A 13,949-nucleotide genomic window follows, 5' to 3' on the forward strand; every position below is an offset into this window, starting at 1 on the left:
TATTCTGTGCGCGCGTCCATGCCAGCACTGACGCGGCCAGTTGGGGTGTCCCCTGTTACCCCCGTTCTGAACACTTGGAGCTCCGACACGCAGGCCAAGGTCGCGTCCAACCTATCTCACTAGCACCCCCTGGTCCTCATGCCGGAGTGCTTGCATATGCCAAATTCAATACACAGCTTCGACTGCATAGCCTGTACCACAGCAACCTGCCTCTACTTCAACCAGCGCCCGCTCATGCACTCTCGCTCTCTATCTTACACCACGTCCCAAAGCCGCCTGCATAGTCCGCACATCCAATCTTGATCGCTCGCTTTGCCTACTCTCAGCAAACACCGGGGCGTTGCCGTTTCTTTCCGACCTACTTGCTCCCCGCGTTGCCACCGCCGCCGCCGCCTGTGCCTCCCGCCGCTGTCGCCGCCGCCAGCTCCTCCACGTGACTGGCCTGCCGTGCCCACAGCTCGGAGTAGCGCCCGCCGCGTGCCAGCAACTCGCTGTGCGTGCCTGCAGGAGGTTGTACCGCGCGTGGTTGGACACAAGACAAATGTATGTACCGTACATGTGTGTGTGTGTGTGTGTGTAAGCTCCTGCACATATAACTACGACACAAACAAGCAAGCAGGCAGGAAATGCAGACCCTCCATCGCCTATCCCGCCGCCGCACAGTCCTCGGCCACGCTGTCCTCGGCCCTCGGCCCTCCGCCCCCCGCCTCACTCACCCGCCTCCACCACTCGGCCTTCGTCCAGCACCACAATCTGGTCGCACTGCGCCGCGGTGGACAGCCGGTGCGCCACAAAGATGGAGGTGCGGCCCTGCAGCGCCCCCCGGGGAGGAGTCCAAGGAAGCAAGAGCAGCACCCGCCGGCCGCGTGTCAGACACACATGTGACAAGACGCACACACACGGCCGGCACACACAAGGGGCTAGTTGACCCGTGGCGTGCCCACATACAACCGCTGCACACCCGCCCGCCCGGCCGTCGGCACGAACACGCACACATGGCCGGGCCGCTGTACGCCCGCCCGCCCGACCGGCCGTCGGCACGAACACGCACACGCACACCTGCGCCAGGAGCTTGAGCGCCTCCAGGATCTCCCCCTCGGTCTTGGTGTCCAGGGCACTGGTGGCCTCATCAAACAGGAGCACGTGCGGCGCCTTCAGGAAGGCCCTGAGCGCAGGAACAACAGGAGAGGCCAGGGCAGAGAGCCACTCACACACCACCAAGGACGCGACCGCGTCCACAGCTGACTGCCTGGCTCTGCGCCGCCCATAAACCGTCTGCTACATCCACGATGCACACACACACACACAGGTGTGGGGGTCTTCTTTTCCTACTGACCTACACCCGGTGTGCACACACGCACGGTGTCGACCCTCTCCTTCGTGCTTTCCTAACACACGCAACCGAGTCCCCCGCGCACCTGGCAATGGCTACGCGCTGCTTCTCGCCGCCGCTGAGCTTGAGCCCCCGCTCGCCCACCACTGTGTTGTACCCGTCCGGCATATCCATGATGGCGGCGTGAACGCGAGCCAGCTTGGCAGCTGCCTCCACCTCCTCCTGCAGGGAGCGCCGAGGGCCGAGCGAGCGAGCGAGCGGGCAAGCGCGCATGAAGCTTGAGGTCGGGAGCATTCAGGCGGCTTGATGCCAAGTGGATTTGCGCAGAGCGCGTTGCGGTGACGTAAAGTTGCCATCGGTACGAGTATGCAACAAAGGGCCAGCCACCGCACAACCACCGTTCGTCCAGCAGCCCCCTCCGCCCACGTGCACACACCCGCGTGGCTCCCTGCTTGCCGTACGCGATGTTGTAGTAGATGGAGTCGTTGAACAACACCATGTCCTGTGCGGCAATCGTGCATGCATGTACGTGTGTGTGTGTGTGTGTGTGTGCGTGCGTGTGTGTGTGTGTGTGTGCGTGTGTGTGTGGTGTATGTTAAAGCGCACAAGGAAAACAATACGCGTAGGACAGTGTATGCGATCCAGAGTGTGTGTACTTTATTCCAATTCCAAAAAAACCAGGACCCGGGGTGTGTAATGATATGCACGTGTGGGCAGCGAAGGGCGCAAGGGAAGAACGACACGGCCCGGGCACTGTCAACAAGTAGGCCACCACTCAGTTGCAGAGCTTTCCCATTTGATGCAATCCCCCTGTCGCCCTGCCCCCTGTGCCCACCTGCGGCACGGTGGCGATGGCTGCCCGCAGGCTGTCCAGCTGTATGTCGCGCACGTCCCGGCCGGCCACCTGCACCGCCCCCGACTGGGCGTCGTAGAACCTGACACGAGCATAAAAATGGGCGGGTCCGCGCGGTCAGTGGTTGCGCCAAGGCCTGGCATGTCGATGCCACTTCGTGCCGCACAACACCCCACTCCCCCACTCCGCACCGGTATTCCCATTCCTCCACACCCCACACTCCACGCTCCGCACTCTCTTGCACTCCTGCAGCCCTGTCTGCCATGGCCCCCGCCCACGGTCCGCACCTGAACAGCAGCCGTAGCACGGTGCTCTTGCCGGAGCCGCTGGCGCCCACGATGGCGGCGCTGGTGCCGGCGGGCACATGGAGGCTGACGCCGTTGAGGATGGGGTCGTCGGGCCGGTAGCCGAACGCCACGTCCGTCAGGGTGACGTCATAACCGCCACGTGGGGAGGGCGGCAGTGCCACTGCGGTGGGTGAGTCCTGAGGAGCGGCGATGGGTGGGCGCGGAGGAAACGGGTTTGTACCGGTATCAGTTATATGCCCGAGCCCATCAGCATGAGCCCATCATCATCAGGAAAGCCCATCCAGCAGGTGAGCCGGCGGAGAGGCAGGCAGAAGGCGCCCGCGCGCGGCCACGCGCGGCCACATGCGGCCACACAAACGGGGTTACAAAGTCCAGAGTCCTTTCATGACTCCAAAAACGCGGCACAACAAAGACACACACACACACACACACACACACACACACACACGGCACACGCGCACGCGCACGCACACAGGTGGCGCCGCCGCACCTGTATGGCGGGGTGCTGCTGCAGCAGTCCAAACATGGCGCCCATGTCCTGAAGCGACTGCCGCGTCTCGCGGTACACAGTGCCCAGGAAGTTGAGCGGCATGGACAGCTGCGGGGGCGGCAGGGGGGGCGGGGGCGGGGTGAGCTTGTATGCGGTGTGGCTGTGTGTATGAAAATACCCACAAAACGAAGCCTGCCCAGATGGCGCCGGAGTTACTTGTGTGTGTGTGTGTGTGTGTGTGAGTGTGTGTATACATGGCTGTGTGCAGATGTGCAGCTCGAGCGCAGAAGAAAGCAGGCCTTCGACCACCGCAGCAAGGATTTGGTTGATGACTGGTTCAGCACAGTGCACAGGCGCTGTCTCTTGCATTCGCGCCCTTACGCCCTGCACACACACACACACACACACACACACACACACACACACACACAGGCACACACACACACACACACACACACACACACACACACACGCAGCCACACCTGGAACAGCAGCCCGTTCACCATGACCAGGTCGCCCACTGTGGCCTGGCCCGACAGCACCTGGCGGCGAACACAGGGGTTGCAGGGGGGACAGGATGGCAGGGGTTGCAGGAGGGCAGGGGGTGCAGGGGGTGCAGGGGGCAGGGGTTGCAGGAGGGCCGGGGGTAAAGGGGGTGCAGGGTGCAGGGGTTGCAGGAGGGCAGGGGGTAAAGGGGGCAGGCACATCGGTCGGCTCGCAGCCCTCCCACGTGTGGCCATGTGGCTACCACACCTCCTGTTTCACCACTGCCCACGCCTGCTGCTGCCCACTGCCCCCTTCCCCTGCCCCACTGCTGCACCCACCTGCTGGCCTGTGAGCACCATGGCTGCGGTCATGCCGGCGGTGAAGATGGCGCTCTGGCCCAGGTTGAGGTAGGACAGGCTCTGCTGCGTCTGCACCGCCGCAGCCTCGTAGGCGCGGAAGCTCTCGTCGTACCTGCAGCAGGCGGGCACCACGAATGGGCAACCAACCACCGACGTTTCGTGAACAACTTGGGCCCACACAACACAGTATAGAAACTTCAAGCTTGCAAAGTCACAACGAGGTGTATCTTCACCACTACGCTTCCAGAACGAGCGACGCAACACGCACATCTTGACGCTACCAGCAACCGCAGCCGCCCTCCCAACCCATCCCCACCTGCGCTGCTCATGCGCCTCGGCGTTGAAGTACTTGACAGTCTCGTAGTTGATCAGGCTGTCCACCGACCGCCCCGCCGCCTCGCTCTCGGCTCGGTTCATGGTCTTGCGGAAGGCGGTGCGCCACTGCGTGACGCTCAGGGTGAACGCCGCGTAGGCTGCAGCGCGTGTGGGCACAGGGTGTGAGGCACGCAGCGTGGGGCGAGGAGCGCGGCGTTTGGAGGAGCGGGACCAGTGGCTGGGGCAGGGCCACGGCAGCTACCGTGTGCCTAAAACCTACCCTAGGTCATACCCCCCAAAAAAGAAAGGCTCTCCTGGTGCATGCACCTGCTGCTACCCAACTTCATTCGTGTCCCGCTTACCAGCACCCGACCCCGCGCCCTGACGGTGGGCCTGTCACGGCGCTCACCCGCCAATGTGCCGATGGTGATGACGCCCAGAGCGGGGCCGCACTTGGCGGTGAGGATGGCCGTAACCACCGTCACCTCGAACACCGTGGGCGCCACATTGAACACCTGCGGGCGCGGCCCCGGGCGGCAGCAGCACGCGCGTCCGTTGTTGGGGTTGCCCTTGGCGTACGGCATTCGCGCCAGGTGCCATGACGCGGCAGTGCGTCGCCCCCCCCCTCGCCCCTAGGGCACAGCCACAGTCCTCGACCGCTGCTGGCACCACATGCCCTCACTACATGCCTTTCAATCCTCCCCTGTATCTCCCGCCAGCACGGGCACGGGCGCACGCACCATGCTGGACAGGATGAAGTTGATGCCTCGCGTGCCACGGTCCACCACCCGCGCCAGGCTGCCGGTCTGCTTGGCCAGGTGGAAGCCCAGGTCGAGGGTGTGCAGGTGACCGAACACCTCGTTGGCCACCCGCCGGATGGTGCCCTGGGCCACCTGGGAGGTCACGTCAAGAAGGGCAGGCGTGGAGGGCGGGGGTGCAGGGCGGGGGTTGCACCGGTGCAGGCGTTTGGGGTGGCTCAGGTACAAGTGGCGAGGTAAGAGGTTAGGTATAGAGTACGGCCTGTCGGGCGCACATGGGCATAGCAGCATGTGGGTTGTGCTGCACATGCAGGCCAGCTGGTGTGGGCCTTCCCGCCCCAGCCCCCTGGGGCGTGGGCTTTGATCGCCGTCTGCGCGTGCCTCTCCTGTGCTGTTGTGCGCGCCACCGAGCCCGAGCGGCGACATTTATCGCCCTGCTGCTCCACGACGCCTCGGCCCCCTCCCACAAGTATTCCCGCTTGCAACTAACGCCCCCTGCCTGTGCTCCGCTAGATTAGCTTGGTTCTGTTTTGTTTTGGCTGGTTTTTACCATCCTCCCACCCACCCCTCGCTCGCACCTTGGCGAACACGATGTTGCGCATCTCGTTGCAGAACGCCATGCCGCCGCGCGCCGCGCCCCAGCCCAGCAGCAGCGCGATGGGGCCCAGGCTCATGCCGTACACAGCCACGGCCGCCGGCGCCGCGCCGCCCGCCGCCACGGAGGCTGACAGGGAGTCGACAGCCAGCTTGAGCGCGATGGGCACGTTGATGTTGAGCAGCTTGGCGATCACCAGCAGCGCAGTGGCCGCAACCACCCGGCCGCGGAACTCGGGGTTGTCTGCAGCGGCACACAACACAACGCCAAACACGGAGACACAACACAGCGCAACAACGGGGTGGGGGTTGCAGTGGCGGTCACGGCGCCACTAGCTGATTGGCGGAGACGCAGTGTGTTGCCCAAGAACCCGTGGCACCGGTTCGGCGGGTGCATCCCGCCCCACCACCACCGTGTGTGCATGCCCCCGCCTTACGGCCACCGTCACGCCCGCGCCCAAACTGCCGCTCGCCCCAGCAGTCCAGCACCCACCTTTGGGCCACAGGTACCCGACCAGGCGGCCCAGGATCTGCGTGTCGGACAGCCGCTCCCCAGCCGCCTCCAGCGCCGCAGCCGCCGAGGCGGCGCCGCCCGCTGCCGGGCTCCCGCCCGCTGCCGCTGCCGCACTGGCGGGCGCCGGCGCCGTGGCTGAGCCGGGCTTAGCCGCCCCTGCCCCTGCCGCTGCTGATTGCCCCGCCCCCGACCCCGGCTGTGATCTCGGCACGGGTGTCTGGGTGGAACCCGTGTGCTGCCAGCGAGTGGCCCCTGCGGCCGCGAAGGGAAGCGGCGCCTGGGCCCCTGGGCCGCCCGACCGCCAGCCGCCAGCGCCAGCGGCAATGTGCCGGGGTGCCGTCAACGCTGCGGGCAATGCAGGCAGCGCCCAGCCAACTGGCCTGACTCCTCTCCCCTGCACCAAGCCCTTCGGAGGTCCTAACGGTGACCCCCATGGCCGTACAGCCCCTGCCGCTGCAGCAGCTGTGAGGGAAGTTGCTGCAGACAGCGGGCCCGGCCCCGCGGGTGCGCCCACTTCAGGCGACGCCCAGCGCCAGTTGTCCTCCGCCCCAGCGAGGCTTACAGGTTGCTGCTCCGATGGGGTTTGGCCGTACAAACAGTGCAGGTGCGCAGCAGTGGGCAGCGCAGTGGCACTGCTGTGGCTGCTGCCACAATAACTGCGACCGCTGTGGTAGTGGCTAGGTGTTGCTGACGTTCCAGTCGCGCCGCAGCTAACCTCACTCCAGGTGACCTGTGGTTCAGGGCCATCACGTATGGTTTAGTACGTGCCAGTACGTTCTGACCGGTATTCCCAGCCGCAATGCGTGCATTCGGCAGCCGCGCCGGTTTGGAGGTTGCATGGCGTTCAGTAACCATGTCCCCCCATCCACGGCACGCTTACCGCAGGGGCTCCCCAAGGTTCATGTTGATACCCCAACCACCAGGCTTGGGACTTACCCCTTGAGGCAGCCAGGATGCGTGTGCCAGCGCCGCGGGCCAGCCGGTGTGACGGCACGCCCCGCACACGGCGGCCGCCACCGTGCGGTCCGCAGACAACATCACTCCCCTTCCGGCCCAGTCAATTATCTTCTTAAAGCTTTCTCACGCGACGTAAATGTGCGGTGTGCATCAAACATGCGTGGAACCAGCACCGCAAGTTCCGATTGAACCGTCACTCGCCTCCGGAGCCCTGCTAAAATTCTTTGTATTCCAGTCAAGGCACTTGTAGTTTTGGAAGTTTCAAACAGGTGCCAGGACGCCGGCAATTCGCCGTGCTGCATGGGGGCGCAATCGCCCAAATTCTCTATTTTGTTGCTCGCCGCCCACGAAACGAGCTACTTTTGTGCGCTGTGACAGTACATCGCTTTCCCATTTTACTGCTGACCACACGGCTCACCTCGTGGACCTTTACAAACTTGCCGTTGGTTGTCGAACTCAGCCGCAGCAGTCTTGTTACTGCCCCCGGCGAGCCCAACATGCTTCTGACAAAGTTTCGCCTCACATGGGCGGCCAGCCAGCGTGCTGGCCGCGCCCAGCGGGTTGTGAAGCCCTCTGTGGTCCCCAGAGCCACGCCTTCCACTTCGCGTCGTCTGCAGCGCCCTTGCCGTGCCATTGTAAGTCAATTATGGTACTTGTATGCCGATGGACAGTTGGGTACAATGGTTAGCTCTCGGGCGAGTTGGTGCAAGCAACGAAAGGACGCCCTTGCGACTTCTCGCGGCGGCCGTGCCCGGCCGGCCTTTCGCGGCCGCTGCTGCCTCCTACACGCCGTTGCTGCCCGCGTTTCGAGTGCCTTATTGCTCAGCAATTGCATTAGGCGGTCCCCGCTGGGAGACAAGCTCCTTGCTAGGTCTTGCGAGCTTGCAACATGCATTCTTGAATCGCCCGTTGTCTCAAGCCGCGTTCTGACTTTTGACCTTACCTTGCTTCTACATGTCCAGGCCACCGATATGGAGACCAGCTTCAGCTCTCTCCTTGACGACGAGACCGAGCTCGAGGAGGATGAGGTCGTTTCGGACCAAGAGAAGGAGATTGATGAGTCTCTGCTGGTAAGATTTGCTGTAGGATGATAAGGCAGTTCATGAGCCCATCACCGATGGGTCAGGGTGTTGCAGCTGGACTGACGCATGCAGGCACTGTCGGTCCATTGACCACACAAGCACCTGGTATGCGTTTCCCGACTCTGCCGCACCCGCTGTCCACCACCGCGCAGATTGCCAACCTGGGTCTCTCTCCCGAGACCATGGATGCGCTGGCCAACCGCGGCATCTTCAGCCTCTTCCCCGTCCAGGCGCAGGTAGGCAGGGTAGCGGGCAGGCCCCCGGGAGGAACGCACGCCTGCACGTCAGCGGCCCGCTCCCTCTCCCCTGGGTCCCATCATCCATACCTCTCTTGCTAACAACTGCAGCTGGCCATTCCAGTTTTGCCGCACTCACCGCAAACCCGCTCACCACACCTCGCCTGCCCGCATGCGCCACATACACAGGTGCTCGAGCCCATTGCCAGCGGCCGCGACGTGGTGTGCCGCGCCAAGACCGGCAGCGGCAAGACGCTGGCCTTCGCGCTGCCGGTGGTGGAGAACCTGCTGGAGGTGAGCGGTTTGAGGAGGCCTCGGGTTGGGGTGGGCAGGAAGGCGGGCGGAACGTGGGCGAGGCATGGGAAGGGGAAGATCTGGCAGCAGGATGGGGGGAGCCGTTTGAGAGGTTTGGACTTGGGGTCAGCGACTGAGAGGGTACCTGCACACGTAAACTCAATGCGCGGCTGGCTATGTTCGTACGCAGGAGGACCGCAAGACGCGGCCGCGCAAGGGCCGGTCGCCGCGCTGTGTGGTGCTGGCGCCCACCCGCGAGCTGGCCAACCAGGTACGCCGTGTGTTTGTCCCCCTGGGGATGGGAGGCATTTGCGGCTCACGCTGGGATTCCAAGCACCCAAACTTCACTGCGTTCAGCTCTCCAGCACCTCGTATGCAGCCCACCCACCCAACCCCACCTCGCCACCACTCCACACCTGACCCCGTGTGCGCTCCCGCAACGCCCCCGCTCTCGCCCTCCCCGCGCAGGTGTCCCGCGAGTTCGAGTCGGTGTGCCCGGCGCTCAAGGTGGACTCGTTCTACGGCGGCGTGTCCATCAGCGCGCAGATGCGCAGCCTGGAGCGCGGCGTTGACGTGGTGGTCGGCACCCCCGGCCGCGTCATTGACCTCATGCAGCGCGGCTCGCTCAAGCTGGACGCGGTGAGCGCGAGGTCTTGGGGGCATGGGGACAGGGGCCGTGGGTACAGGGGACTGGGCAGTGGGCACCGCGCGGGTCCGCTTCGCGAATGGACGGAGGCTTGTGTGGTTGGGTATTGCTGCATGCGATGACGTCTCGTGCTGACTCTCGCTCTCTCCTCCCACCTGCCCCGGGTTCCTTGACAGGTTCGCTACGCCATCCTGGACGAGGCCGACTCCATGTTGGACATGGGCTTTGAGCAGGACATGGAGACCATCCTGGGCGCCATGCCCACCGCCGCCGCCAACGAGCGCCAGACGCTGCTGTTCAGCGCCACGCTGCCCAAGTGGGTCAAGAGCGTCGCCAAGCGGTGAGTGCGGAGAGCGCGGTGGGCGGGGTGGGGCCGGGGGTGGGGAAGAGGGCGGGAAGGAAGCGGCCGAGGCTGGCTCGGCAGGGCAGATGCTTGGCATGTCAGGTGGCTTCTTGAGTGCGGCGGCCGAGGGGACTGTTGAGAGCGGGGATGGCCGTGTGCTCGGGTGCCGGCAGTGCGTCATCGTGCCCCGAGAAGCCACATCATGCTAACCCGTGTGTCCGGTGTCCGGCAACCTGTCGTGTGGTATGCAGGTACCAGCAGAACCCGCTGACCATTGACCTGGTGGGCGAGGAGAACACCGGCCGCCTGGCCGACACCATCCGGCTGCTGGTGCAGCAGGTGGAGGGGGCGCAGAAGATGAGCGCGCTGCAGGGCGTGCTGTCCATGTACGGCAACACGGCGGGCGGCGGCAAGGCCATCATCTTCGTCAACACCAAGGTGAGGCGGCGCACGGGTGGGGAGGTGCCGGCGCGTGCGCGTCTGAGGCCCCGGGGCGCCTGAGAGGGCGGCGGTGCGGCTGGCTTGTGGGTCAACAGCGTGTGCATACGGTACCCGGAGGGAGGGTGCCGGGATTGAGGTGTGGGTCGAGACCGACTGGTGTCCCCACCTTGTCTCTACTCTCTCCCGCAGGCCAAGGCCGATGAGGTGAACCTGGCGGTGAACGAGTTCGCGCCCTGCGACGCGCTGCACGGCGACATCAGCCAGGCCCAGCGCGAGAAGGTGAGGGGATACATGGTTAGGGGCTGGCACCCCGTGGTGTGTGTGTGTGATGCGGATCAGGTTTAGGCGCGGCGCCCTTTGATCACCGGCAGCATCCTGCGCTCTTTCATCACCAGCAGCATTAGCATACTTCACAGCCGGCTGTTGATGCTTACACATAACTGCAACAATCATAAGCGGGCCGTTACGCACGGAAACCCTTGCTGACACTCTACCACCAAGTCTGAAGCCAGCTCATAGCATCACCAGCACTTTCATGGAAACACGTGCACCTTCCCGGCTGTTGATGCTTACACATAACTGCAACAATCATAAGTGGGCCGTTACGCACGGAAACCCTTGCTGACACTCTACCACCAAGTCTGAAGCCAGCTCATAGCATCACCAGCACTTTTATGGAAACACAGGCACCTTCCCGGCTGTTGATGCTTACACATAACTGCAACAATCATAAGCGGGCCGTTACGCACGGACACCCTTGCTGACACTCTACCACCAAGTCTGAAGCCTTTCCCGCTACTCGCCGCCCACCTCAATGCGCACCCGCTCCGGCACACCGACACGGCTGGCCGGCCTCCGCCAGCGCACCACCGCCCCTGTCCCTCTCACCCACCACCTCCATCCCCCCACCGCCTTCACCCCACCGCCCTCTCCCCCGCCCCCGTCCCCAACCGCAGGCCCTGTCTCTGTTCCGTGAGGGCAAGTACGCGGCGCTGGTGGCCACCGACGTGGCGGCCCGCGGCCTTGACATCCCCAACGTGGACCTGGTGGTGCACTACGACGTGCCGCAGGACAACGAGGCCTTCCTGCACCGCTCCGGCCGCACCGGCCGCGCCGGCAAGACCGGCACTGCGGTGGTGCTGTTCACGGACCGCGAGAGCCGCGCGCTGGGCCTCATCCTGCGCGCCACCAAGGTGGGTGGGCGATGGGGCTGGGCGATGGGGAGGGGGCGATGGGCGCGGAGTGGTTGGCGGGTGCAGGGCGCAGGTGAAGGGTGCGCGTGGAGTCGTTGACGTGGTGGGGAGGCAGGGAGCCTTGCGGAGGCGGGGCCCCGTGCAGAGGATGGGCACCAAGGCATTGCATGGCTTCTGTTGGGCGCGGCTGTTGATGCTTACACATAACTGCAACAATCATAAGCGGGCCGTTACGCACGGACACCCCTGCTGACACTCTACCACCAAGTCTGAAGCCAGTGCATTCGCAAATACAAGCACGCGCCCCAGACCATCACCGTCTTGCGGCTGCTTTTTCCTGGCTGGGCCTATACTGAACACACGTGTCTGCCGCTCCCGCCTGCAGGTTTCGAACGCCGAGCTGGTTGGCGCGCCTGACCCGGCCGACGTGATGCGCACCGCCTCGCGCTCCGTGCTGGGCAAGCTGGACAAGGTGCGTGCTGGCAGCTGCAGGGTGGTGTGTACCATGTATGCATCAAGTGATAGTGCAAGGGCCGCGAGGCCGAATGCTGGGGCCCATGCCGGTGCCGGCCCCTTTTGGCCGGTCACTCTACCCGCCGGTACCACCACGCGAACTGAACCTCCCCTACCTCACGCTCCCATCCACGCAGGTGGACAACGGCGTCGTGGACTTCTTCGTGCCCGCCGCCGAGCGCCTCATGTCCAGCGAGCAGCCCTCGCGCGTGCTGGCCGCCGCGCTGGCCGCCATGGCCGGCTTCCGCACCGTGCCGCAGCCGCGCTCGCTGCTCACCTACGAGGCCGGCTTCGTGACGCTGCGCCTCATGACCAGCAAGGGCATGGTGGTGGACGGCATCCGCAGCCTGGGCGTGGCGCTCAAGCAGCTGACGGCGGCGGCGCCCGCCGGCCCGGCGCGCACCGCCCTTGCCGACGTGGACCGCCTTATCGGCCGCGTCCGGCCAGTGGAGGGGCAGCCCGGCGACGCCGCGGAGGCGGGCCTTGCTGGCCTGGCCTTTGACCTGCCCACTTCCGTGGCGGAGAGCCTGGTGCTGCACTGCGCGAGCGCGGCGGACGCCAAGGGCTGGGTGCTGGACAAGCCGCGCTCCATTGCGCTGGAGGTGGACGCGCTCATGAGCGGCAGCCGCGGTGGCGGCGGCGGCGGCGGCAGGTTCGGCCGCGACCGCGACGGCGGCCGCAGCGACCGGTACGGCGGCGGCGGCCGCGGCGGCGATCGCTACGGAGGCGGTGGCGGCAGCCGGGAGCGCTTCGGTGGTGGCGGCGCGTCGCGCAGCTACGACCGCAGTGACCGCGGTGACCGCAGTTTCGGCCGCGGCGGCGGTGGTGGCGGTGACCGCGACCGCCGCAGCGGTGGTGGTGACCGCGACCGTCGCAGCGGTGGTGGCAGTGGCGGCTCTTACTCGGGCAGCAGCTACGACGATTGGAGCAAGGGCGGCTCGAGCGGCGGTGGCAGCTGGGGCAGTGGCGGACGCTCGTCTCGCAGCGGTGGCGGTGGCGGTGGCGGTCGCGACTCATACTACCAGGACTCTAGCCGCTCCCGCAGCGGTGTGGCGGCACGCAGCAGCCCCAGCACCGGTGGCAGCAGCGGCACTGGCAGTGCGGCGCCGTCTAAAGCCCGGCGCATGGACGACCCCGCTACCGCGGATGGCTGGGGCCAGTGGTAAAGGGCCGTACGCGCAGGTTTAGGCGGCTTGCGTCTGTGCACATAAACACACAGCGGGGTTCGCGACCGGCAATAGGGAGTTCTTGCGATGAGGCAAGCAACGGCGCCGGGTTGTTTTGAAGATTGGAGGTGCGCCGTGCGTTTGACTGTGGCGTGAGCTGAACTAGTGATTGGTGGTTGTGGAGGCATCTTGACCTGGCTCCGCCCGGACACATCGTGCGGCGCTGGAGGTAGCCGACAAGCGTGCTGAGGTTTTGGGTTCAGTGGCCGTGTCGTATCCAGGTTGTAGTGACAGTGCGTTTGATTAGCGTTTTGTGGATTGACATCAACGCCGCGGCGGCCGGACAGGCGTTCCGACAGCTGGTCGCGTGCAGCCGAGACGGAACCCGACCTGGGTGCCCCGATGAATACTGGGGCGATAGTGACGCCTTGATGAGTGGAAGCAGAAGCTAGAGAGGGCTTGCGAGAGTTCAGAGCGGTACTGGTGTGTGCAACAATTTTTGGTCTTGAAGAGGGCATTCGAGAGAATGTGCATCGCTGCCATACCGGCGCGGCCAAGGAGTCCTGGCCATTCGTACGTGCGTGATATTAGTGTTTAGCGTTTGTTGGTCAAGGTGGTTGCTTAGATCGGCTGGGTATGAGATGATACAGCTTAATAAGTGCTTGCGGCGGGGCAGCAAGGTCGAGGGCTATGTGCGGTACGGGGTATGTCGTCGCCACCGTCGCTTCCACATTTGCCGATTGGGTCTGCTGCATGTTGCGCACGGCGGAGTATGGTGAGGTTATGAAATGGCGACGTCTGACGCGAGGCAGTCACCTGCGGGAATGCGGCGGTCGCAAACAGGATGGGTCCAGGAAGACTCGTACAGGGTAAGATGATAAGGATACTCGGTCCCTTGTGTCCTGTCGCGCTGTATCGACTTTCAAGCCCTATGCTCATACATCGTCAGTGTCAGCGGTTTGCTGGGGGGTGCTATATTGCCTGCATGCCCAGGCTACCGCTGCCACGGCACGCACTGTGCAACAGCAGTTCATTGGGTCGCCTCAGCCCCGCAGTCGGCACAAGTCA

At 64.7% G+C, this 13,949-nt stretch overlaps 2 protein-coding genes across 2 annotated transcripts; one reads left to right on the forward strand and one right to left on the reverse strand.

Moving 5' to 3' along the window:
* CHLRE_17g727650v5 (uncharacterized protein) lies at positions 1–7,076 on the reverse strand. The gene is made up of 16 exons (XM_001697215.2): positions 6,947–7,076; positions 5,990–6,740; positions 5,481–5,740; positions 4,885–5,037; positions 4,554–4,659; positions 4,146–4,302; positions 3,809–3,941; positions 3,467–3,526; positions 2,985–3,092; positions 2,474–2,670; positions 2,169–2,268; positions 1,770–1,835; positions 1,419–1,555; positions 1,060–1,165; positions 717–810; positions 1–501 (listed from the first exon to the last, which is right to left on the reverse strand). The coding sequence occupies exons 1-16, from the start codon at positions 7,046–7,048 to the stop codon at positions 359–361; spliced, it is 2,673 nt and encodes an 890-aa protein (XP_001697267.2). The 5' UTR covers positions 7,049–7,076; the 3' UTR covers positions 1–358.
* Positions 7,077–7,186: 110 nt separating this feature from the next.
* Positions 7,187–13,928, forward strand: CHLRE_17g727700v5 (uncharacterized protein). The gene is made up of 12 exons (XM_043072371.1): positions 7,187–7,602; positions 7,930–8,037; positions 8,202–8,285; positions 8,475–8,579; positions 8,770–8,850; positions 9,048–9,218; positions 9,402–9,565; positions 9,820–10,006; positions 10,199–10,288; positions 10,966–11,202; positions 11,588–11,674; positions 11,853–13,928. Exons 1-12 carry the CDS (start codon positions 7,465–7,467, stop codon positions 12,879–12,881), a joined length of 2,481 nt encoding a protein of 826 aa, XP_042914830.1. The 5' UTR covers positions 7,187–7,464; the 3' UTR covers positions 12,882–13,928.
* The last annotated feature ends 21 nt before the right edge of the window (positions 13,929–13,949 follow it).

Source organism: Chlamydomonas reinhardtii, chromosome 17 (genome assembly GCF_000002595.2).
Source record: "Chlamydomonas reinhardtii strain CC-503 cw92 mt+ chromosome 17, whole genome shotgun sequence".
Taxonomy (NCBI): domain Eukaryota; kingdom Viridiplantae; phylum Chlorophyta; class Chlorophyceae; order Chlamydomonadales; family Chlamydomonadaceae; genus Chlamydomonas; species Chlamydomonas reinhardtii.

What these genes read in the sequence shown, in the direction of transcription:
- CHLRE_17g727650v5 (XM_001697215.2), bottom strand. Translation starts at nt 7,048, where the DNA reads ATGTTGTCTGCGGACCGCACGGTGGCGGCCGCCGTGTGCGGGGCGTGC. An exon ending in AGCAGCACCCCGCCATACAG is followed by an intron (nt 2,671 to 2,984) that starts GTGCGGCGGCGC and finishes GCCGCTCCTCAG; the next exon opens with GACTCACCCACCGCAGTGGC. An exon ending in CGCTCAAGCTCCTGGCGCAG is followed by an intron (nt 811 to 1,059) that starts GTGTGCGTGTGC and finishes GGGGCGCTGCAG; the next exon opens with GGCCGCACCTCCATCTTTGT.
- CHLRE_17g727700v5 (XM_043072371.1), top strand. Translation starts at nt 7,465, where the DNA reads ATGCTTCTGACAAAGTTTCGCCTCACATGGGCGGCCAGCCAGCGTGCT. An exon ending in GCCAGGCCCAGCGCGAGAAG is followed by an intron (nt 10,289 to 10,965) that starts GTGAGGGGATAC and finishes CCCCAACCGCAG; the next exon opens with GCCCTGTCTCTGTTCCGTGA. An exon ending in TGCTGGGCAAGCTGGACAAG is followed by an intron (nt 11,675 to 11,852) that starts GTGCGTGCTGGC and finishes CCATCCACGCAG; the next exon opens with GTGGACAACGGCGTCGTGGA.